The 22,663-nt window shown below is 50.2% G+C and overlaps 10 protein-coding genes across 10 annotated transcripts; 5 read left to right on the forward strand and 5 right to left on the reverse strand.

Moving 5' to 3' along the window:
• Window positions 1-46: 46 nt before the first annotated feature.
• N7468_003852 (MFS transporter) lies at window positions 47-1,791 on the reverse strand (the record flags this gene model as incomplete). Its single annotated transcript, XM_058473149.1, has 6 exons — window positions 47-913; window positions 961-1,278; window positions 1,332-1,446; window positions 1,512-1,574; window positions 1,631-1,701; window positions 1,768-1,791. 6 exons carry the CDS (start codon window positions 1,789-1,791, stop codon window positions 47-49), a joined length of 1,458 nt encoding a protein of 485 aa, XP_058332152.1.
• A 481-nt stretch (window positions 1,792-2,272) lies between these two features.
• N7468_003853 (uncharacterized protein) lies at window positions 2,273-3,166 on the forward strand (the record flags this gene model as incomplete). Its single annotated transcript, XM_058473150.1, has 4 exons — window positions 2,273-2,348; window positions 2,401-2,729; window positions 2,790-2,907; window positions 2,964-3,166. 4 exons carry the CDS (start codon window positions 2,273-2,275, stop codon window positions 3,164-3,166), a joined length of 726 nt encoding a protein of 241 aa, XP_058332153.1.
• A 518-nt stretch (window positions 3,167-3,684) lies between these two features.
• On the forward strand, window positions 3,685-6,240 carry N7468_003854 (uncharacterized protein; the record flags this gene model as incomplete). Its single annotated transcript, XM_058473151.1, has 5 exons — window positions 3,685-3,850; window positions 3,913-4,566; window positions 4,680-5,253; window positions 5,309-5,696; window positions 5,755-6,240. 5 exons carry the CDS (start codon window positions 3,685-3,687, stop codon window positions 6,238-6,240), a joined length of 2,268 nt encoding a protein of 755 aa, XP_058332154.1.
• A 1,863-nt stretch (window positions 6,241-8,103) lies between these two features.
• N7468_003855 (uncharacterized protein) lies at window positions 8,104-8,929 on the forward strand (the record flags this gene model as incomplete). Its single annotated transcript, XM_058473152.1, has 2 exons — window positions 8,104-8,577; window positions 8,828-8,929. 2 exons carry the CDS (start codon window positions 8,104-8,106, stop codon window positions 8,927-8,929), a joined length of 576 nt encoding a protein of 191 aa, XP_058332155.1.
• A 1,576-nt stretch (window positions 8,930-10,505) lies between these two features.
• N7468_003856 (glycoside hydrolase family 125 protein) lies at window positions 10,506-12,222 on the reverse strand (the record flags this gene model as incomplete). The annotated part of the gene is made up of 4 exons (XM_058473153.1): window positions 10,506-10,777; window positions 10,827-11,261; window positions 11,308-12,038; window positions 12,095-12,222. 4 exons carry the CDS (start codon window positions 12,220-12,222, stop codon window positions 10,506-10,508), a joined length of 1,566 nt encoding a protein of 521 aa, XP_058332156.1.
• Window positions 12,223-12,619: 397 nt separating this feature from the next.
• N7468_003857 (uncharacterized protein) lies at window positions 12,620-14,344 on the reverse strand (the record flags this gene model as incomplete). The annotated part of the gene is made up of 9 exons (XM_058473154.1): window positions 12,620-12,762; window positions 12,811-12,987; window positions 13,039-13,182; window positions 13,234-13,249; window positions 13,303-13,593; window positions 13,649-13,827; window positions 13,892-14,133; window positions 14,190-14,245; window positions 14,294-14,344. 9 exons carry the CDS (start codon window positions 14,342-14,344, stop codon window positions 12,620-12,622), a joined length of 1,299 nt encoding a protein of 432 aa, XP_058332157.1.
• A 210-nt stretch (window positions 14,345-14,554) lies between these two features.
• On the forward strand, window positions 14,555-15,870 carry rad18 (E3 ubiquitin-protein ligase RAD18; the record flags this gene model as incomplete). Its single annotated transcript, XM_058473155.1, has 3 exons — window positions 14,555-15,101; window positions 15,153-15,286; window positions 15,358-15,870. 3 exons carry the CDS (start codon window positions 14,555-14,557, stop codon window positions 15,868-15,870), a joined length of 1,194 nt encoding a protein of 397 aa, XP_058332158.1.
• A 78-nt stretch (window positions 15,871-15,948) lies between these two features.
• On the reverse strand, window positions 15,949-17,708 carry N7468_003859 (putative vacuolar sorting protein SNF7 family protein; the record flags this gene model as incomplete). The annotated part of the gene is made up of 5 exons (XM_058473156.1): window positions 15,949-16,644; window positions 16,695-16,889; window positions 16,970-17,191; window positions 17,274-17,562; window positions 17,659-17,708. The coding sequence occupies 5 exons, from the start codon at window positions 17,706-17,708 to the stop codon at window positions 15,949-15,951; spliced, it is 1,452 nt and encodes a 483-aa protein (XP_058332159.1).
• Window positions 17,709-17,992: 284 nt separating this feature from the next.
• N7468_003860 (TRAPP III-specific subunit 85 family protein) lies at window positions 17,993-20,276 on the reverse strand (the record flags this gene model as incomplete). Its single annotated transcript, XM_058473157.1, has 2 exons — window positions 17,993-19,152; window positions 19,202-20,276. 2 exons carry the CDS (start codon window positions 20,274-20,276, stop codon window positions 17,993-17,995), a joined length of 2,235 nt encoding a protein of 744 aa, XP_058332160.1.
• A 696-nt stretch (window positions 20,277-20,972) lies between these two features.
• N7468_003861 (tRNA adenylyltransferase) lies at window positions 20,973-22,623 on the forward strand (the record flags this gene model as incomplete). The annotated part of the gene is made up of 2 exons (XM_058473158.1): window positions 20,973-22,329; window positions 22,385-22,623. The coding sequence occupies 2 exons, from the start codon at window positions 20,973-20,975 to the stop codon at window positions 22,621-22,623; spliced, it is 1,596 nt and encodes a 531-aa protein (XP_058332161.1).
• Window positions 22,624-22,663: the final 40 nt, after the last annotated feature.

The following is a 22,663-nucleotide window of genomic DNA, read 5'->3' on the forward strand; positions in this document are numbered from 1 at the left end:
GATATTTGAGGTTCTTGGATGACTCTGAAGCAAATATTCCAAATATTTAGCTCTTTCTCTCGATTACGGCCCTCTCTCTGAGGGTCCGACCAAAACGATAGAAGATAAGCGGCATTGGTATAGCAGCCAATGTTACGAAACCCAACAGAGAGTTCCCCCAGCCGTACCCAAGAGCCTCATACATATAAGGACCTGCCAATGGTAATAGAGCGCCGAACAAAGACCGACACGTTGTGAGAGCCGCAATCGCAGACGCTGCATACATCGGATAGGAATCAACGAGGTAGGTTTGCAGATTCCCGAAGATACCGACAGTGCCAAAACCAAAGGGGAAAAGCCCAATGATGGGAACGATCCAATGTGTCCGGGCCTGTACGGACCATCCGTACCAAAAGAACGAGATGGGGACACAGACAGCAAAGAAAATGCAGTACGGTAGGCGCATTTCCGGCTCGAAAACGTTGTTGTTCCTACTCTTCAAGCGGACCACTATTCTGTCGCTCGTCAGGGCGAAGACGATTTGTCCGATGACGAAGCCGAGTCCCACGCCAATGTATGAAAGTGAGCTGATTTCAATACTCCAATGATAGGTTTGTTGGAATACCCCGGTTATCGTTGTGAACAGAAGATAGAGGCATCCATAGATGATGGAGATATAGAGGGCGATGATGGATATGATAGGCGAACTAAAGAGGAGCCGGAGTGGCATTGACAGTTTACGCAATATGAAACGGCCTTTGGAGGAGTCGGTGGACTTTGCTGCATCGTAACAGCTTCGCAGGTCGGGTCGGTTCAGTTCTCGCTGGAGACGCTTCGTCTTGCGGTGGATTAAAATAGTCGGATTGGTTTCACGGTTGAAAATCATGACAAACGTGGTGAAAGTGCCTCCAGCGATCGCCAACGTCCAAAAAATCTAGAAATGTAAGTCGCTGACATGCCTTCGCAGATAACGACACTTACCCATCGCCATCCGGCTCCCTCTACTATGAATCCTCCGCAGATAGGCCCAATGACGGGTCCAAAGAGCGGCCCAAAGGAGAAGACCGACATTGCGAGGCCGCGCTGCTCTGGCTCAAATAAATCGGACACAACTCCGCCACCAATCGTCAAGCATGCAGAGCCGCCCATACCCGCGATAGTTCGGAAGACGATCAACGCCGAGATATTGGGTGCAAGAGCGCACCCTATTTGAAATAGGACGAAGACGCAAGTTGCCACGTTCAAGATGATTCTTCTTCCGTAAAGCTCGCTCAATGAGGACAGGAACATTGGTCCAACCTAGATTTTTTTCGTTAGCTTTTGCCTTATCGTAAATTACCATAGATCCTCACAGCATATCCAAGGACATAACAGGAGACCGATAATGTTGTCAGTATATGAGAAGTTTCATGAAACTCTTCCGCCGCCGTCGATGCACCGGGGGCGAAGACTGATGAGCCAAAAGGACTTTGTGCGAGAGTCAGTACAGTCCTAGGAGAACGTGATGGCTGATGATACTACTAAGGCCGTACCTAACTAAAGCCACCAGGCTGACTAGAGAAAGCAAGAACCACTTTCGAGGATTGGCATAATTTCTGGAAGCAAAGTTAGGACAGTGATCCTCATGATGTGAACTGAGGTACATACATACTTTGGATTCTTCGGATCGTTCATACCCTCCCAGCCGACAATCCCGTTTTGCAGATCCGTGAAGTATTTCGCCTTCGGTCGCACGCCTGTTAGTCAATTTTGTTCCAGTTCAATTTTATGCATACAGGAACGACTTACATCTTGTCTGTCGGAGGGGGCCATCTGTCGGAAATTATTTGGTAGACGTTGATGGCTTCCGCTTCGATCGTCACTTGAGAAACGGAAGTGAAAGGAATGCAAGGCTCATCGTAGTGTCAATCTGCAAAAAACAGAAAAAAAACAAAAAAGTCTGTGAAGTATTCGGACTTCGGGTTGGTGACTGCGGACTCGCAGAACGGGCAGATGCGCCGTGGATGTGGTTAGCGCGGAAACAACAAAGCGACATTATTGGCTGTTGATGTGCGTCTTATTATCTGCCGGAGCTCGGAGCACAGCATTCCCGGTTTTCAGGTTAGCGTGTAATTAAAACCAGCCCGAACAAATAGATTACACCGTGACTACAGAACCGTCATGGGGATCTTCGGGCCAAGTGCTGTTTGACATCCGAGTATTGAGACTTAAGGCGGTTCTTGCTTTTACAAATGAGGCTCTTCATACGTTCCTGCCTGCCCCCAAAGTCCAAGGTTTCTCTTGTACTTTTAAAATGTCGGCTCCTTGTTGCTACTCGGGCTTCAAACATGAGGGAACCCCCCTTGGGAAGTTCCAAGATGTCAATGGAGGTATGAATCCATGTTCCATCCTGAAGAAACGGGCTTTGAACGGAGTTGGCAGTGAACACATATATCGCGACTCCATCTCAAAACAAAGCCCCGAAGAAAGCCATTCTTTTCTTATCGGATGTATTCGGTCTCTTCGACAATAACCTTTTATTGACCGATCAATTTGCAAACAGCGGCTATTTGACTATCCTTCCCGATCTTTTCAGTGGCGATCAAGTGCCCGTCGATGTGATGGAAAGCGGGAAATTCGATTTTCCGTCGTGGGCGTCAAAGCATGGACCTGGAGTAACGGACCCGATTGTAAACTCGACTTTGAAGTATATGAAGGAGGTCCTCGGGGTGGATTTGGTTGGTGCAGTGGGATACTGCTACGGTGCTATTGTAGGTCTATTCCTCGCAAAATGATTTGGGGAAAACCATGAGCTCTTACTCCAGTGTTAGTATGTGAATCGCTTCCTGAAATCCGGGCAAATCCATGTCGGATACCACGCCCACCCCTCTGGCTTCGATTTCGCAGATGTATCCGAGATCAAGGGGCCGCTTTCAATTGCCGCCGCCGGTGAGTATTACAAGAAGCGGTTCTGGACGATTATTCTCTAATAGAGTGATCACTAGAAATCGATCCTGTATACACCCCTGAGATACGCCATGGAACCGAAGATATCTTGATCAGAACGGGCCAGCCTTGGCAAATCAACCTCTTTAGTGGAGTGAGCCATGGATTTGCAGTTCGCTGTGACTTGAGCGATCCTCAGCAGAAATGGGCCAAGGAGCAGGCTTTTAGTCAAGCCGTCTCGTGGTTTAACCGGCATCTCTAATCGGTTGCCTGGGGGTGAACTTTTGGGGCCTGCGGTGGGACTCTGTCAGAAGTGCCCAAAAAGAGATCTAGTCACCTTCGTATGATATGAATCGATTATGAAGTTACAAACAGTTCAGTCATAGATGTCATTCTAGGAATACAGATTACAGATCTCTTCGAGGTTCAAGGACTCGAAAGCACGAACGATATATACGTGTAAATTACCACGTAATAAAAATACGCGTGGCGGGCTCCACCGCCGAACAACTTCACTTCCAAGGAGGCCGACTCTCGTCTTCTTGTCCTTCAATTCCAAGTAATGACATCTCATGGACTCCCAGTCTGGATGAATGGCTCTTTTTGAGTATTTCAAACTCCTGTCAAATTAAAGCAATAGGTTGTTGGAATTTGCGTCATGTATACTGGGCACGACTCGGAGCACAAGCACCGACTAGCATTTCCAGCACGAAGGTTTTACGAGCCTCTCAACTTGTGAAAGTCGCCTGACAACCTTGGACTGATGAAATCTCTTCGAAAATGAACCAAACATTCAGCATCTCGAGCAGCCCGGTAGCTAATAGTCGCAACACTGCGACCCAGCGAAATAGCGCACCGAAGACAATATCTTGCGATGTCTGCCGGCGTCGTAAGATTAAATGTGACAGAGCAAACCCATGCAGCCAATGTGCATCCTCGTTTAATGGTGTGTGAAACTGCAACGAGTTGCCGGTATACATGGGCTATCATTACTGATTAATCCAAAAGATTGTGTCTATTCCGAGCCCGCGCGACAGAAGAAGAGAAGGAGAGTCTCTCCCCACACAGTTGAGGTGCTTGAAAATAGAATCCAAGCCCTTGAGAGGTCGTCGCCCCCGAATGGCTCCCAATCCATTCCAAGGGAATATCACCGCCACTCCAACGGGTCTGGTCGAGGGGCTCCTCCCGAAAACCCAGCCGACATGAGTTCATCTTCTGCAGCTGGCACTCCAATAGTGTTTGAGCCGGTTGCGAGAATTTATCACTCCGCCGAGAAGGGCGACTTTGAATTTCAAGGTTACTCTGCAGATCGTACCTTTATTCAGGGCTTCAAAGACGAATTTGCAGGGTGGGAGTTCGACACTGCCCACAAGAAATTACCAAACCTGTTCTCGGTTACGGGTCTTTTTGATACCTCCAGCGGCACGTTGATTGGAGATGAGCTCCCTGAGCGAGCCTTGGCCGTAAGACTAACCGAAGCTGCATTAGACGCGCAAGTCATGTTTTCAGTGATTCATCGCCCTTCTTTCAATATTTCATTCAACTTGATCTATATGCTGGACCAGCAACACTATAGTGTCCTCGAATGGAGATTCTTGGCACTTTTCTATGCGGTTCTCGCCTATGGGCGCCTCCATGCTGATATACGGAAAGACGATTCCAGTGAGATACTTTCCGAAGCGTAATTACCCGAGCACTCTCGTTCTCGCCAAAGGCTAATGTGTAAAGCAGTGCATCATACTACGAAAAGAGCAGGAGGCTTCAGGATTTTGCAGAATGCAAAGACATTGTCTCTCTACAAGCCATCTTTTTCAAGATTCTATTTCATCTAGTGGTGACACGAGTCTTTACGTCTTACACATATTCAAGTGCAGCATTATCTGTAGCTATCCGGATGGGCCTTCACAAGCCCCTGGGAAACCAACATGATTTTGTTTCACGAGAAATGGGAAAAAGGCTGTTTCGAGGCTTGTGGGTCTTGAGTAATGATGTCGCAGCGAGCTGTGGGCTCCCAAGACTCCTCAGCTCTAGTGAAATCCCCAATGAGCCGTTTTTAGAAGTGAACGATTCCTATTTCGATCGGACAAGGATGGGCAAGCAGCCTCAGGATGAGTTATGCCTTGTTGCGGCTGCGAACGTGTATCAAAGCCTGCAGCCAATTTTCCATCGGATCACAGACCTGATGTACTCGGAAAAGCGGTTCCAGGTCTCAGCCCCGGCGCAATCAATGCGGTACACTATTGACATAGAAACACTTCAAATCCTCGAAGCTGAACTCGGAAAATGGTTGAACAATATCCCCACTGCATTTAGACTGGGCAAGTCGTTTGGAAATCGACAACTATTGACGTATGTCTCATGAAACGCCCAATATCGCATAATATAGCTAATGTCTGATCTATAGTGCGCAATTCAATGTGTGCATATCATACGCACATTCTCAAATCTACTTGTACCGACCTTTCTTGCAGCACTTTACAAAATGCTCCAACACCCACATCTCGCCCGAAAGCTCACAGGTACCATGGCTAGCGGCAATATGTATACAAGCGTGTGAAAACGTGGTAATGCTATGTGAAGATATGTACCGAAGAGAATTGTTAACCGGGGGCAACTGGATCGTTTCTCGTGCTTTATTCAGCTCCTCTTTGACTCTCTTCTACGCCGTTCTCGCATCAACTGGATCCCGCCAAATGGATTCGTTGTCCGGATGCCTTGCAATGGCGAGGAAAATTTCCGACCGCCTTGCAACTCGAAATGTTCCTGCGCATCGATGGAAAGTGATGTTGACGGTAGGCTCTGGATATTACACCTACACTCGCTTCCAAATTGAAAAACTAATTAAAGTAGATTATGATCGCAACATTACCGCCCAGCGCTAAACACATTCAAGAGAGGCTGATGGAGTATGATAGCAAAATGTCGAGTTTGTGTTTCTATGACACGGAACAAACGGTTCCTGACGACACTTACACTGCATCACTGGGCGAACAAGCATTATCATTTCTCAGCAGTCAAAGCCCAGATTCAATAAAAAGTCAAGGCCTTCCTCCTCGTAGACTGGCGGCTTTGAGGTTTGGATGCATCCCAGAATCAATCATGACACCGACTCTAGCCAGACCGCCATCTAGGATGGATTTGAATGCTGCGCAAAGTATGCGGCAAGAGTATGGATCGCCATCGCAGCTCTACATCAATGAAGAAGCCAAAGCGGATTTTGGAAATGAGATCTGCGGAACCCCCGATGAGCGCAATTGTTTCGACTTACAGTTTAACCCTGAGAGTGTCGACTTCGGAAACATGGACGACTTTCTGGATCTTCAAAGTTGGCTTTGAAGCAAAATCCCGAGAACCTCAATGTATAGTTTGAGAGTACTAGTGAATAGAAATATATGAACGATCCCCGAGGTCAACTAGCACACTTGTCATCTACAATGCTACTTGTTGTAGATTCTTGGGCGGATCTTCCTCAAATTCTGTGATCTTTGGATTCGTGACAGATACTTTCACACACCCCACTCCTCGAACTTCCGGCAGTATTGGTCCTTTATATGGAACTTCAGCACATTCCCATCAATACCAGCAGAGCGGCGTTCTGTAGGCTTCGCTAAATCTATAAGTCTCCACCATAAGACCTATCAGCTGGTGGAGTGTCCTTTTCGTAAGGAATATACAACTGGGCAAGTCTATCTCTTTCAGCCTCTCGCTCTAGAGTAGTATCCATTGAAGGGCTGGTGCTTTATGGGTAATATACTATGAATGAGTCTCTGTGAGCAATGGCAAGCGCTGAGACATCACTAAACTTGTCAACTGGAGCCAATCGTTAACGGAGCAGAACGGCCACAATGCTTGTATTTGAGATCCTAGAAATAGAGAGAGCAGAAGAAGAAGAGAAGAACAAGGATAGAAAGAAGAATGACAACAAACTAACTTCCATCCAGCGATCCTCTATCCTAGCTTCCGACTTCTTGTACGGAGTACTTCTGAAGATATCTCCCGATACTCAGGCGATGATAGTGGTAAAGTTGAGTGACGGTGACAACCCCACCCTGGTTGGTACTGTTGAGCAAAGTGTGAGCTATAAATCAAGTAGCCTACAGTAATTGCCTCATCCCAGAGTTAACCCGATTGGTTTCCCAGCACACAATAGGGGGCAAAAGTCCGTGTGCATACCGCTTCACCTACTCCACCAGATACTTATGTATATTCATGGTTAAATATCCTACACCACCAATCCTTATTGAATCATACTAAAAGAAAAGAGATCCGAAGGTGGTCGAGGATAGGCGCGTCCTCGGGCGATTTGCCAAACGTACCAACACTGAAGTGGCCGAACTGTACAAGACCGGGCGGTCCCTAGTCATGCTATCCTATATCGAAAACCCAACGGTCCCGATTGGAGGCACTCCTCGGGCGGAGGGCGGCCCGCGGGTCCAGCGGGTCAAGAAACGTCTTAGTCAAAAGAGACCGCTGCAAAACAGTCGCAACCCTCGAGCTGACCAAAGCCGGGCTCGAGCGGTGCTTCCGTAAGACCATTCAGAACCTGCAAGAGCAATTGGCAGCCGTCATGCGGTCAGTCCAGAGATTAGAAGAGGAAGCTCAGGAGTGGGCCAGCGCTACTCAGACTGTCACGTCAAGTTAGCACAAATCTCCGAACAGTACGGGGAACCAGCGCCGGAATATTGGCCAGGCCCCAGCCAGCAGGACCGGGACACGCAAGACGAGCAGGACAGTAACTCTGGAGTCTAAGGGAATCACAATCCAGCCGACGACGATGGAATGGCAGATTGATCTGAGGAGTTCTACGGTTCAGATTGGGCGTTGGTAACGCAGAACTTGCCACAGCAAGTGAGGGCTCGCGCGGCATGTGTTGCGGAGGTTACAGGGATCTCAGGGTGGAAGTGGGTGGACTCCACCTATTGATTACGCTAAGTCTACAGCCAATCCAACCCACCAAACATGTGCATTTTGCAAGATCGTATTTTGTGTCTTCACAGGAACTTGGCCCCACTGTGCAATGTTTTCCCTGCTGGAAGTGTGATCTGGCATCGGATCGAAATGTTATCGCATAGCCTAGAGAAAATTAATGAAGAACAAAGAAAGAACAGAAAGGGTTGCGGCTCTCCATGACACGTTCTAGCTCAAGGATCGCCCAGGCGACAGTTGCGGCCACTTGTATGTCACGAGGATGCCACGAAGATGCCAGTAAAATGGCCAGGAAACAGGAGGGAAACGGGAGGGAAACGGGAGGGAAACGGGAATGAAATGGGAACGAAATGGGAACGAAATGGGAACGAAATGGGAACGAAATGGGAACGAAAATGGGAACGAGAATGGGAACGAGATGGGGACGAGATGGGGACGAGATGGGGACGAGATGGGAACGAGATGGGGACGAGATGGGGACGAGATGGGAACGAGATGGGGACGAGATGGGAACGAGATGGGGACGAGATGGGAACGAGATGGGGACGAGATGGGGACGAGATGGGAACGAGATGGGGACGAGATGGGAACGAGATGGGGACGAGATGGGGACGAGATGGGAACGAGATGGGGACGAGATGGGAACGAGATGGGAACGAGATGGGGACGAGATGGGAACGAGATGGGAACGAGATGGGAACGAGATGGGAACGAGATGGGAACGAAATGGGAGGGAGGTGGGGAGGGGTGGGGGGGAAAGATGGGAAAAAGTCAGGAAAAAAGCAGGGAAATATCAGGAGAATGCCACTGACTGGCCAGTCACCGTACTTCAACCCTTCTCTGCTTATCCGCTACTCGGCCTGTCCTCTTTCCCTATTGGTTTATTCCCAAACTCACACACCCCAAGTCTTTCGAATAAAAAAGAACAGTTCTTACACAGTATGATCACGATTACTACTCAATTTCCCACCAGTTCAAAGCTCCACCCTGCATATAGGAGGATCTCAGGCCAGCGGATGTTCTTTCCCAGCCCAATGCGGGTCTGTGGGAGGAGCCTATCGCCTTAATCAACAACATGGACACCGCCCCAGGGACATAGAGCCATGTGCTGATGCGCATTGAAATGGGTTAGGAGCACCTGCGACTGGGTAGGACTCGAAGATATAAGACAGAGCTGATCTCCTTTCCCAAGTTGCTCTTTATCTTTCCAGTCAACAGTCGGTCTATTAACGTACGCGGATGATTCTTTGCCTTGCTCTTCGGTTTATACCTCTTGTCATAACATCTTACGAAGCTGTTTTTGTTTGCCACGACATGACCCAGACTAATTCCACATGCCTGTCTGGCTACTTTGACGAGAGCACTTCTATGGGACCCTCCGGTGAGCCAGCTCAGGACAATGTCCGTGAAAATCATCGTGGTCTTCAAGTTCTTCCCGATTACGCGTCGTGCTATCAATACCACAGCACTCCTCCGGCCCCAATACATCAAGAGTACCAGTATTATGGCGCTGTTCGCTCTTATGATCCACTCTCTACATCCAGCGGACATCTCATTCCTTCTTCAAAGCCTTCTTATCGTGACTTCAATTACTTTCAACCAAAACATTCGCTGTTCACATTCGGAAGATTCATGTCAGAGTCTCCACTTCCTCAGCTGATAGACGCTTCGGATTCTAATGTCAGTAGCGTTGGCCTACAAAGTAATAGCGACTTGATTTTCGATGACTTCGGGTGCAATAATACTCAGCTCAGATCTAGCGCCTATTCCACAGCCCCCATAGGCACAGAACGCTCTTCGTCGCAGTTCATCCAAAAAGGAAGCTCGGTGTATAATCGTCGGGGCCCCCAGAGAGGACAACGCCCGTAAGTTTATGATGGCCTACTAGTATATATTCAATTCAACTAACAACACAACTACGAAGGGTCGAGCGGGAATACTTTGAATGCGAGCATTGTGGAGACGTGTTCGTCAAAAAGGCCACGTTCAAGCGTCATCAAAATGAGCAGCACAACAACCCATTTCCTTACCAATGTCCCTATGAGGGATGCGACAAGGCTTGCCAACGGCGCTACCGACTGAAAGAGCACATCGAAAAAGCTCATGGAGGTGAAGCACGGCGTGGGTGTCCTAAATCTTGAATCCCTCAATCCATGGAAATATCCGATTAATGATAGTCTTTTAGATTGATGACCTTGGGCTACTATCAGTCTGCATTGGTAATACTAGTAGTCATGTGGCACAAGGCGCAGCCATTCACCCCCGACAGCTTTCACGTGTTCGCACTCGCTCTTGGGCATTCGCCGTACCTTGAATCTACCAGAGTAAGGAGCCTCGCGACGCGGGATGTTGCAATCAATTGCTAGTTTGGGGGTCCATGACTGTAGCTACACCTGGACAGCCTTCAGGTTGTTTGACTTTTCTTCTTTCGGGGCTTATTTTACATCTTGTGGAAGGCTGGCGGCGAAGCTACATTCAAAATCGTGATAAATCCCGCTTGCCTCCTTGCAATTTACATATGACAATCAACTTCAGTCATTCATTTGAAACTAGGTTTAATCGTCTCGTTGGTGGGGAAACGAGGCGTTTGGTACAAGTAAAGGCGTTTTGAGTTATTTGATACATCCCGAGTCAAGCGAGTAGTTATACAAAGACACGAGCTGACCGTCAAACGATCATTGAACAGTATAGGGTTCAGCATCATCTCCAAACAGGATCTCAGGCTTCTCAGCGGCAACCTTGAGGATCGTCTGCGCGAAGACCGAATTGGCCCACGAGAACCAGGGCCGAGTGTACGCCGTGACGTTGTTGACGTTGATCGACTCGTGAATGAGGCCCAGGAGACTCGAATCACGGACCAGATCAATGCATTCCTTGATCTCAGTGGCGTTTTCCGAAGTCTGAGCCTGGATAAGAAGAGACATTGGCCAGGCATTTGTGAGGCCAACTTAAAACATGTCAGAGACCTCAGGTGGAAACTGGAGTGCGGAACTTACTGTGAGGGCCACCAATACCGTGGAAATCAGATCCTTCCAAGAAGTATGGGTTGCCGTCCTTGCTAGTGATCATCTTGCGGGTGTTCTGGTAAACCTGGTCCGTCTCGTCCAAGAAGCCGAGATAAGGCAAAGACAGAAGAGAGGGGACGTTCGCATCATCCATCAAGATACGACCACCATATCCGTCAACTTCAAAGGCGTAGACGTCGCCATAAACGGGATGGTTTACAATACCGTGTTTGCGAACCGCCTCGGCAAGCTTGTTGCCGCGCTCCTGAAGCTCATCAGCCAGGTCATCATGGCCGCCGGCAGCCTTTAGGACAGTAGCGGTCTTCTGCAGCTCGACAGACATCATGGCGTTAGGGGGGGATAAAGTAAGGTAGAATGGTGGCATCATCGCTGGGACGGAAGGCGCTTCGGATAAGGCCGGTGCCGCTGTTCAACGGGTTGCCAATACCATCGAGGTTCAAGGTCTCGGTACCAATAGTAGTCTGGCGCTGAAAGGTATACACATTCTTGACATATTGGCTCTTGGAGTTGAAAGTAGGTTTCGACTGCGCATCAATGCTGTCCAAGACGGTCTGTAGGGCCTTGAACCAGCGCTCGGTCAGGTGCTCAGTGGAGCCGGTGTTCTCGTGGAATTCGCGGCCCAACTTCAGGAAGTGAGCAAGCGAGTCAAGTTCGTACTTGCACTCGTACACAAATGACTTGCTGTATGGCGGATGCACAGTATCGACCTGAGTGTTGTTCTCGGGCTTGATGCCGCTGACCGAGGGCGCCTGAAAGGCGTTACAGTATGGTGATCCAATCACAAACTCGGATTGAGTTCGAATAGCCCCAAGAATGAGATTGTACAGATCCTTGTCCTGCGACGCCAGCTTCTGGTAGTTCGTGAGCTGGTTCGTGGAGTCGCGCAACCACTCCGCATTGATGTCGCCAGTGACGATGAACGTCTGAAGACCGCTCCAGTCCGCATTCTCGCGCTTAGTATTGCGATGCATCGCGGTCATGTTCGAGTCGTCAACGTGCCAACGGATGGTGGTGTCGAGTGTGTTGGGGTAGGCATTGCGGAAGATCTGGGCAAGATCCTTGTCGACCAGTCGCGAAGTGATATCGTCAATGACCTTTTCTACCTTTTCCGATGAGAAAGTGCGGCATGATTCAACCGGTCGCTGGAAGGGCAACTTCAACGGACCGTCGCTATAAGGCCCACTGGAAGATATTAGCTGGAGCTGGACGGCCTGCGGGGTAAATGGGCCAGTACATACTGCTTCTGGGCGGAGTAGGTGGTATAGTCAGGGCAATCACGCGTCACGACGGCCTGATGGTTGCGTCCAGGCAGAGCATTGACCTGCAAGCCTAGAAGGGCTGCGGTGAGGAAAGTGGACAAGCTCATGGCTGGAGAGGAGGAAGCAGGCGGAGGCTGAGAAGCCCGGGGCGACGCGAGTAAATAAAGAGGGGAGCCACAGCTCGATGTCGATCCCAACCAGACATGGATGTCCGCATTCCTCCGGATCCCAGATTGGCTCTAGTATTGATTACTTCGATTTTAGTCTCGCCTCGGACAAATAACGCGAGGTGACATTGGCGTTGCACTGATCTCCACCAAAACTGGGAAAATGCGGAGAATAAGCGGGGGAAACGTGCAGCGATCGACATTGGCGGACTCGGTTGATCCGGTTGCACGGCAGATTGAGGCTTGGTTTAATCTATAGAACGCCACATGGTAAATGCATGGGGAAGGATCAATGCAAGGGATCAATGCAAATTATTACGCTATGGCATAAGAGCTATCACTTTTTCCCAAAGAATGACATGATGTTCCCCTGTCCAGCTTTCGCTCCAGCTTTGGCCTTTGGTACATTGATAGCAGGTTTCTTCTTGGGTACCGGTTCGTCCTCAGAAAATGACTCCCATGTCGGCTCTTCTCGAGTTACTGCACCTGCATTAGTAGACTTCTTATCTCCATTCACCATGCACGTACCGAGATAGCCTTCCTCGTCTTTCATCTGCACCTTCTTCATAACTTGTCGCTTTCCACGTCGGCGGCCGCCTTGAACGGTGACTTCTTCCTTCAGCTGGGTCGGCTTTGGGGGTGGTGGTTGCTCAATAGGCGTCGGTTCTCGAACTGGCTCATCATCGGCGTCGGGCATCTCCTCGTCTGCGTACTGTTAGTACTAAGTCGACCACAGAGCTTATCACTGAAACATACCATCGGCGTCGTCATCATCATCGTCCATCATAGCCCTGAGTTTGTCTTCACGTTCCTTCTTGGTTTCACGGATGGTAGCAGACTTAGTCCCACTGTCAGGGAATAGCTCCTCTTGCTCCTCCTCAGAGGCATCGCCAAGCACAACTAAAATATAGTCAGAATAAATGTCGCTCGAGTTAGGTTGCAAAAACAAACCGTCTTTTTGTTCCGCCTATAGTAACATCAGTAAATAACACATGAAAAAAGAATTATTGGAATACATACTGGCTGAGAAGGGGTTTCAGGTTTTTTCTTTGGTGCTTTCGCCTTTGCGAACGAGCTGAAGAGATCACCCTTCTTCGCAGGTGCGGTTTTGGTAGTCGATTTGGTAGATGACTGCGAGTCACTCAGCTGGGCTGATTGCGACTTCGCTTCCTCCGTCTTTGTTTCGGCTTTTGTCGACGACTCAGACTGTAAAGGACGTTTTGCAGGAACGGCCGATCCAGATCCTGGCTTGGGCTTTGGCGCTGCGGCAGCGGCAGCGGCAGGCGGGGGTGGTCGAGCTCCAGTCCTGCGCTGTACTATTATGAGCAGTGAATCCCTATACATGCTTTCCACAGGCGAAACGTACCCTCACATGAGGATTTTGGATCATGCCCCATTGTTTTCCGACTTCCAATGGATCGTCCTGTGCGTAGGTCGTCGCAATTTCGCGAGCAACATCAATCAGCGAATTAAGATCTTGGAGTACCGTAGGCTGGATACTGTAGACATGAATCGAAGAGATGGATTTAAAAGCTGACTTTGCATCTGCTCATAACGATTCTATTAGCAAAAGCCGTCGCCGATTCGAATCTCCAAACACGATGCATACCCTCCAAGTCTTCCTCTCGGGCTAGGGTGATGGCCGTGTATTCGACAGAGCCAAATAAACCCTCCTGGTTTGGTATTGAGCTTGGCAGGTAGGGACTGCTCTGCATAATCTCATCCTCGTCTTTCGCATGGCCATTTGTTGCGGGTGGCTCGGGAGGGTTCTGGATGCCGGTGATGACGTAGGTCGCATGGACACTCTGCGGTCTCTTTGCATTTTCGGTCGCGTGGAAATCAAAGAGGATCCTTTGATCATGGTCAGCTTTACTGTCTTCTTTCCCATCCAGCGTGTCTAAGCATACTGCTTGGCCCGGTTGGCGTGGATCTTGAGCGCGCGGCTTAACAAGCGATAAGTGACCTGAGCCTGATTAGACAAGAATCTCAAAATATGGCATTGATAGCTCACATTCCGTCGCTCATTGAGCACCGTTTCCGCTAGGAACTTCTTGGGGTCCATGGTGCGTTGAGATCTCGAAGATATACAGGTGGTCGACGCGTGCTAACCACTTTACGCGTATCACTAAGCGGGTCTTGGCGCGGAGGCGACTCCACTCTTTTCTGCCTTTGTTTGACTTGACTTTGCTTCGTTGCGTGCAAAGGGCTGTACCCCACGCCCTAGACCTCCGGATCTCGCTGCGTGTAGCTAGCTTAAGCTGCTCTAGCATCGATGGAGCAGTCCTTTGAGCTCGCCGATTCCACCGACTGGATCGATACGCCGCTCAACCTCCTCGGACCCCTCGAGTCGTCGCTACGATGCCAGATCTGCAAGGACTTTTTTACCAGCCCCGTGATCACATCTTGCTGCCATACCTTCTGCTCGCTTTGCATCAGACGCTGCTTGAGCAGTGACCATAAATGCCCTGTATGTCGCCAAGCAGACCAGGAACTAAAGCTGCGTCGAAACTGGACGGTGGAGGAGCTGCTGGAGAACTTCAAGAAGGCACGTCCGAGTGTGTTGGGCCTTGCGCGAAAAGAAGCTGCGCGCATAAAAAATGGCGGGGATGACTCCTCGGAACCTTCGCCGAAGAAGCGTAAGGTCAATCACCTTGATGAGCCTGAACCCCCCGCTGCGCTCAGCCCGCGACGCGTCCGAACAAGGTCGCGTGGCGCAAAGGTTCAAGCTGATCCTACGCATGGGCAAGAGGAAATTGAGGAGTCAGATGTCGCGATAGAACCCGAAGTTATAGAAGATAGTCAGGATGAAGATTACTCAGGTTCGTTCCTGCCAATGTCTCGTACAGAAGCATCATTTAACTATTGAGCAGACGACGGGCTAGTCCCGTGCCCTATATGCAACCGCAGAGTTCGGCAGGACACTATTAATACTCATCTTGATACATGCTTAGCAGGAGACTCCCCGAAACCACCGCCAGTCAAATCATCTACTGCTTTCGGGTACGTATATTGTCAGTGATTGAAAATTGAACAAAAATCTAACGACCTTTCTTTATTCTCTCCAGAGCATTACAGCGGCATCCACAAGGTTCTGAATTAAAGAAATTAGAGAGATTGCCAGCCATAAATTACAGTCTGTTCAAAGAACATGCACTGAGAAAGAAAATGCGCGACCTAGGCATCTCAGATGCCGGGCCCAAACCCCTCTTGCAGAGACGACATACGGAATGGATGAACTTATGGAATGCCAACTGCGACTCGAAGAACCCCAAAAGCAAATCTCAGTTGGCTCGAGAGCTTGACACTTGGGAGCGAACGCAGGGTGGTAATGCTGTCCCGTCTGCGCCGGAGAGGAACCCCGTGACAAGTAAAGACTTCAATGCGGCGCAGTGGTCTGCCAATCATAATGATGAGTTCAAACTCCTTATCGCCAATGCTCGCAAGAAAAGCGACGCACAAGTAAGGTCCACAATACCGCGTGTGTCGGAGTCGAGTAACGCAGCTGCAGAGATTCCTTCACCTACAGTACCCTCTCCGCACTTTGGTACTCCAGCTGCAGATCAAAATGACTCGACTCCATCCGGCTGATCGGAAGCGGGGCACCATGCATGGCTAAGACTTCCGATGTCGGCCGTGGTCAAAACTGCAGTCCACAGGGCTTGTATGTTATTTAGCCGGTAATGGGCGGTCTTCCACAGACATGTTAGAGAGCCGATCCATGCTCTCTGCCAGCTGGGTGTCGACATCGGCAGCGGCTTGTGCTCGGCGGCTTGCTTCGTCGGAAGCTTGCTTGATGCTGTCGAGCTCTGCGAGTCTGTTTCGTGTCTCTTCGGCCCCCTTCTCCTCTTTCGCCTCTTGGTCGCCTTTTTCTAGTGCGGAAAGCTCCTCATCGATCTCGCCTTCATCGATCACAGGAGCGGCCTCGTTTAGGATGCCGCCCACCTCGTCTACCTTCATCATTTCCTCGCGCAACTCCTCAACCACATCCTCGACCCGCTCTGCGCCGCCGATTTGAGCATGGAGCCCTCGAAGAACCCCAGTGCTGGATTCCATCACTTGAACTATCTCCACTTGACCAGCAGCTTGTTCGATTTTGGAATAGACCTCCTCAAGCTGTGCGAGGGTATTAAGCCGCTGCGAAAGATTATGCTCGACCGTCTTTTTGGATTTAAGCGCCGCCAGAGCTGACACGCGGTTCTTATTGCCAAGAGCTGTTTTCGCAGACTCAGTCAAGTCCGAAATCTTTCTCTCGAGATTGGTGACCTGCTTTGAAATTGCAGAAATGAGCGTCTTGATCGAGGCAATAGTCGAGTCCTGCTGCGTGATATTTGGTGCTTCGTCGGATGATTTGAATTTGATGGTCTGCATCATACTCAGTGTTGATACACATTTCCGCATTTATTTAAACATACCTTGCCATCATACGCAATAGCCCCCCGGTCCCGAGATAGATAGAGAAGAAGTACATTGAAATCAGAGTCTGATAACTCAGTTGCATTATGCAAAAGCGTAGAGTACTCTTCCACAAAGCTTTCCTTGGAGTAAATCAAATCCAATTTTGATGAGTTGCCCGCGGTTGCCTTTTTGATAGCCAAGTCCGCCGCTTCCTAAAAAAAAGCCATCAGAGTCAATATGACTTCGAGTCCAAGGATACTCAGCCCTGAGCCAAGCGCGTCTGCCAACCAACCTCTAGATTCTGCACCAAGACCAATTCTTGTACTTGCATCTTGGGCGCAGCCTCCCCCTCCCCAATAACAAAGCCTTTCAATTGCCTCAATCCCCACCCGACAACATTAAGCGGATTCAAAGCACTAGGATCAATAATCCTCCATTGACTCCTCTGCAGCGAACCAGGTGTAGTCATGTAAATCGGCAACGGAACCATCGAACGTTTTCGCATAGCCTCATCCTGCGTCATCTATTAGCAAATACGATTCCAAATTTCCTAGCCCAGATCCTCCATTTGGAACAGTGATCCGCTGGTCACCTACGAAAACAGCGCCCAGAGCAACCGGTTTTCCCCACTCCGGAAGCTCCAGGTCCCGCAACAACGACTCGTCCGTACGAAGGATCAGATGGTCCGTCTTCTTGCGCTGGGGCCGGACACCTTTTTGTGATGTTGTCGAGCCGGAGCGCACGCGTACGCCTCGAGTGGAGGTATAGCCGCGCTTTGCGGCGTGGATGAGAGCCTGCTCCCATGCGCTTACGTTGACGGCGTAGCCGTCGGGGTTCGTTTTCTTTTGGGTTGTGAAGTCGGAGTAGAGGGATGGGAGGCGGTTTCTAGAAACGGGGTATATCAGAAAGACTTCGTGGCTCTCTTGTAGGGGGGATCTCCCTCACGGAGAGCCATGTGGGGATCCCCGAGTCTGTGGTTACCTTCGAAATGCGTCCTCGTTGTTCAGGATGTAGTTCAGGAGGTCACTCATTTTGAAAAGCGTATATAGCACTCGACGGAGGCTGGCTTGTTGGGGGGGTCAGCAGTGGTATGTACACCCCTCCTCTGGCTGTAGGGAGAAGAGAAAGCGGTTTTTATCGCAAGCTCCGTGGGTTGGGCGGTAGTCGGTGTCAACACCTGAGAGCTTTATCGATAAGAGCCGCCTGCATCACACAACCCCAACTTTCCAGCATAAATACAAATTTGAAGAGGCTCTGAGAGACATGAAAACTGATATCTATTGGTATATGCTATGTGGATCATGGAATGATATCTCTAAGCTCGTTCAAAGTCATCGTTTGGTTGGTTTTCAGTATCCCTTCCACTGGTGGGAATGTTGAGATTGCCCGCATCCAGCTGTCCAGGGAGCCCGATAAGCGAGCGACGATGATTCCGCTTGTCTAATTTCTCGCTGGTCTCTTCTGTACCAAGCGAGTGATCGGCGGCAGTTTCATCATGCGCGCCAAAGCCCCTGGATTCGAGATATCCCACCTTGATGGCATGACGCAAACCATCCACGAACCTTTGCATCTCTGGCATAGGGAAGACACCTTCAGTCTCAAGGACTTCAGCATACAGCCGCTCGGCCTCCTCAAGAGAACCAGATGCCATGGTAGGTTGGCCAACTTTGAGCCATTGGTCTGCGGCGAGAATATTCCACATCCCGGCTTTACGACGGCGGGCGCCCCATTTAGCTCCGCCAGCAGGCGTCTTTGAGGCATAGCAGGCTGCAACTCGCTCGGTAAATAGGACGTTCCCAACAGGACCAACCAGCCCAAAGTCCATGACCCGCATGGCCCATTTGGCTGCACTTTCAGTAGCGGACCCGCCCCTCGACTTGAGGAGCTCAACAGCAAGTGAGAGGGATCTGAGCGCATGTGTGGCGTCTGAGCACCGGGTAAGGTACGAATAGCAAGCTGTTTCGAACATCTGGTCGATATTCTCCAGCTTGATCTTTGCCGACATTGACAGCGGATTTAGGAGCGTACTCACTGCACACATCTCATGAGCCCCGGCGTGGTATTTCCAAGCCTTGTCGTTCCCGAAGTCAGATCGGATCATCTCGTAGGTGGAAGACGCCAGCTTGAAGTCCCGGAGCATGAATGCGAAATCCGCCATCTTTCGTAGAATTGCTTCCGGCGTTTCTGGGCTGTAGCTGTTAAGAGCTGGGTCGAAGTTGCCGCTACCCCCTGGTCCGCTTCCACTTGAGCGAGAGCCAGAGCCAAGGCCAGCAAATCTTCTACCCATCATCGACACCAATCGACCACTGAAGCCACGGCGTCGGGACGCAACTTGGTCGTTCCAGACAGCCACTCGATTTTCCATGAAAGGAATCACAGACTGAACTATAAGCTCTCGGACGAAGGTTTTGATGGCGGTTACATCAGAGTCAAAGAGGTAGGGAGTCCCATCTGTACCGAGATCCACCAGCGTTTCTGCAACCGGGTGAGCATTTTGGGATACAGTGGAGTTCAATCGACATACCTGCTTCCCCAACGCCTGAGAGGTGCTCCATCGGCGATAGCCATTCACATGTAGGAACTTGCACGCTATCATCGTCCGTTACCACACATTGACTGCTGCGGAGCCGTAAAAGATGACAGTGCAGCCCAAAGTGTCTTTTCATCTGGTCGTATAACTTCGTAGACTCCGTAATATCATCACGCTCTTCATCATGGACTAAAACGTAATAGCGAAGGTACTCTTGGTTCACCCAATCAGGCAGCCTGCTGTGCCCGCTGCTGCTTTCAGAATAAAGTTGCCGTAGTGTCTCCAACGGCGCTGTGTTGCGCGAGCTTATAGCAATAACGCTAGCAACCGGATGAGAAAACGTCTCGTGGGGTGCCGGGCGGGTCGATGACAGAAGCTGCCGTAATAACAGCTTACTCAAAGGCGATGTGCCCGGGAAGCCCAGCACATCTTTTGAAGGCAGAGAAGCACCGAGTATGTTATCTCCGGTAATTAGTTGCTTTGCCAATACCTCCTCCATTTGGGCGAGTGGTGAGTCCCGGGCCGACTCCCTTCCTGTAGGGATTCTGCCAAAGCCCCTCAGATTCATGAAGCGCACTCCATAATCCTCCCATGCGCGACTTGACCCGACGCTATCCCGGATCACCACCTTCCCTGAGACGGTCTCTCCAAATGGCCGAATTAACTCCGAAAAGCCACCTTGGAACCCCTTATTTCTGACCAGTTCATCTGTATCTTCGGAAGCAAAGATGGCGACAGCCGGCGAGAAGGCGCGTATTATCAACGACCTGGTATCATCCGAGCCATCAATGTTTCTATCGAAAGGAGAACCGAGAGACGAACGGGCTAATTGCGGGGTGGACGATCTGACCGAGCGAGCATGCGGCGACGCGGAGCGGACAGGTAGCTCAGTGGCTGTAGGAAGGGAAGTCGTGGGCGAAGTTGCGGTTGGAGTCTCTGGCAGCTCTGCGTCTATAGAGTGTGTGGATTCAGGCCCCTCGGGGAATCTTCCTTTGGAGGTGGATCGCGCAACGCCGCGAGAGAGGGACGGCGGAGGTTTGACCGGGGCAGCATCTCCTGGCGATGTCATGGACACCTACTGCTTTTTGAGCGAACCTAGAGCTAAATGAGAAAAGAGACAGGCCCCATCGACTGGGTTTCCTGGTGCGTCTGGGTATTGAGATGGCGACTTGCAAATGTGTGGAGCTGCGATTGTTGATGGGGAGAAGATCGCTGGAATTCGGGCCCGACAGCCGCAGGGAGAAGACACAAGAGCCTGAAAATGCCAGGAAAGTATAAATTAAGCAAGTTCTCTTTGCACCCGGAGCCAATACATGTGGAGATCAGGCCAGGTTAGATAGTATTGCAGAAAGAGCTCGGAGTTCCAAGACCAATTAAGACCTCCCGCAGTTGACGATGTGCAACCACGTGAGTCCGCAGCTTTATCGGCAGCTTTGACTCACGCACTCTACAAGCTTAATCGGTTTGGAGCTGCGACATTCTTTGGTACATGGCCCCTCTCAATGCTTAGAGCGCGCTCCTTTGAGTCATTGCTGGAGGCCTTCCACCCTTTCCACGTCAGAGTTCAGTCTCCGCTCGCCAGGACTCATAAGACCCATATACCGCGCATACGCCCACCAACTCTCTCCAGGTCTATTCCTACACCCTACTCTACCCCTCGGTTCATTTCCATGCCTAGGCGAGAGCGCGCGTCTCATTCCCCAGAGCCTCCACACAAAAGACGACGAGTTTCTTCCTCCCCGCGCGGGGCAGCCTACACGAAACTATGGACCTTGCAGATCCCACTATCGAGCTTACGCCGCTAGAGAGCACACTACGAACCCTTCTTCTCGATGTCGCAGAGTACGTTCAACATAATGAAGTGGCTGACGGGGCTAGCGATGCGGCCAAGAAGGCAGAGACCGTCTTACGCTTCACGGGTGGTTGGGTTCGAGACAAATTGCTAGGGATAGAAAGTCACGACATTGACGTGGGGATCAGCAATATGACTGGATATCAATTTGGCATGGCCCTCAAGGAATATTTGGATCAGCCTGAACGCCTTGAGAAGTACAAGAAGAGCCTACCGAACGAAGAAATGAGCGACGCAATCGTCAGCCTCCACAAGATTGAAGCCAACCCAGAAAAATCAAAGCACCTAGAAACCGTCACCACGAAGATCTTTGGCCTGGACATTGATCTAGTTAATTTGCGGAAGGAGACATATACGGACGACAGTCGAAATCCGCAGATGGAATTCGGAACAGCGGTCGAGGATGCGCTGCGACGGGATGCGACGATAAATGCGCTGTTCTACAATCTGAACGAATCGAAGCTGGAGGACTTCACCGAGCGAGGACTGGATGACATGCGGAAGAAGATCGTCCGCACTCCCCTTGAACCATATCAGACATTCAAGGACGATCCTCTTCGGGTCCTGCGACTGATCCGATTTGCCAGCAGGTTAGGTTACAAAATCGACCCCGAGGCAGAGATCGCGATGCGAAATGAAGATATCAGCGTGGCCTTGAAACTGAAGATCAGCCATGAGCGTGTCGGAACAGAGCTCGACAAGATGCTCCGCGGTCCAGATCCTCGCGGTGCCTTGGAATTCATCGACAAAATTGGCCTCTACCCCACGATCTTTGCGAACCAGTACGACGACATCATGGCGGATACATCTAAATGGTACCTGGCTTATAATGGGTTAGCCCGTTTCCTCAGTTCCGATTTCGAGGAAGACAAAGGCCTGCGGTCGACTGTGGTGAACTTGAGAAAAATGCTGGTCGGCGATGATTCGTTATACGCTTGGATGATTGCCACTTTTTCTCCGTGGGCTCCTATCCCTGCTCGGACTGCTCAGGGCAAGAAAGGACCGCCTCAGCGCTGCGTAGAAATTGCCAGAGATGGTCTTCGCTGTGACAACAAAAGTCTCACTGTTCTCCGTGACGCAGCTCTGCACTATGAAGATATCATCAAATACAGGACAGCCATCCAGGAGAAGTCACGCAGTGGCAGTATGCTCTCTGCAGAAGATCGGCAACAAACAGGCCTTAACATTCGCAAATGGGGTAAAGATTGGAAGCTCTGTGTACTCTCGGCTATACTCCAGGAGATAATCCAAGGCCACGATTTCCCAGAGGGTGAGAAAACCTTGCTGCCCACATCTTTACCTTTACAATGCTAACTCTATATCAGTGATGGAGGACTACTCACACTTCATTCAGTACATCCTTGACGAGCGCCTAGAAGATGCCTACGACCTCAAGCCCATCCTCAATGGTGACGACATCAAGACAGCTTTCAACGCGAAGCCAGGTCCATGGATGAGCAAAGTGACTGCGGCAGTAATCGAGTGGCAGCTTTTGCATCCGGACGGAAGCAAAGATGCCGCACTGGAAGAAATCACACGGCGTCGTAAAGAATTAGGCTTCTAAAATATGTAAATTAGCGTGAGGCGCAAACTTCAACCTTATT

This window comes from Penicillium chermesinum, assembly GCF_028974085.1.
Source record: "Penicillium chermesinum strain IBT 19713 chromosome Unknown utg000003l:1.0-5111272.0:1.0-5115320.0, whole genome shotgun sequence".
In the NCBI taxonomy this organism is placed as follows: Eukaryota; Fungi; Ascomycota; class Eurotiomycetes; order Eurotiales; family Aspergillaceae; genus Penicillium; species Penicillium chermesinum.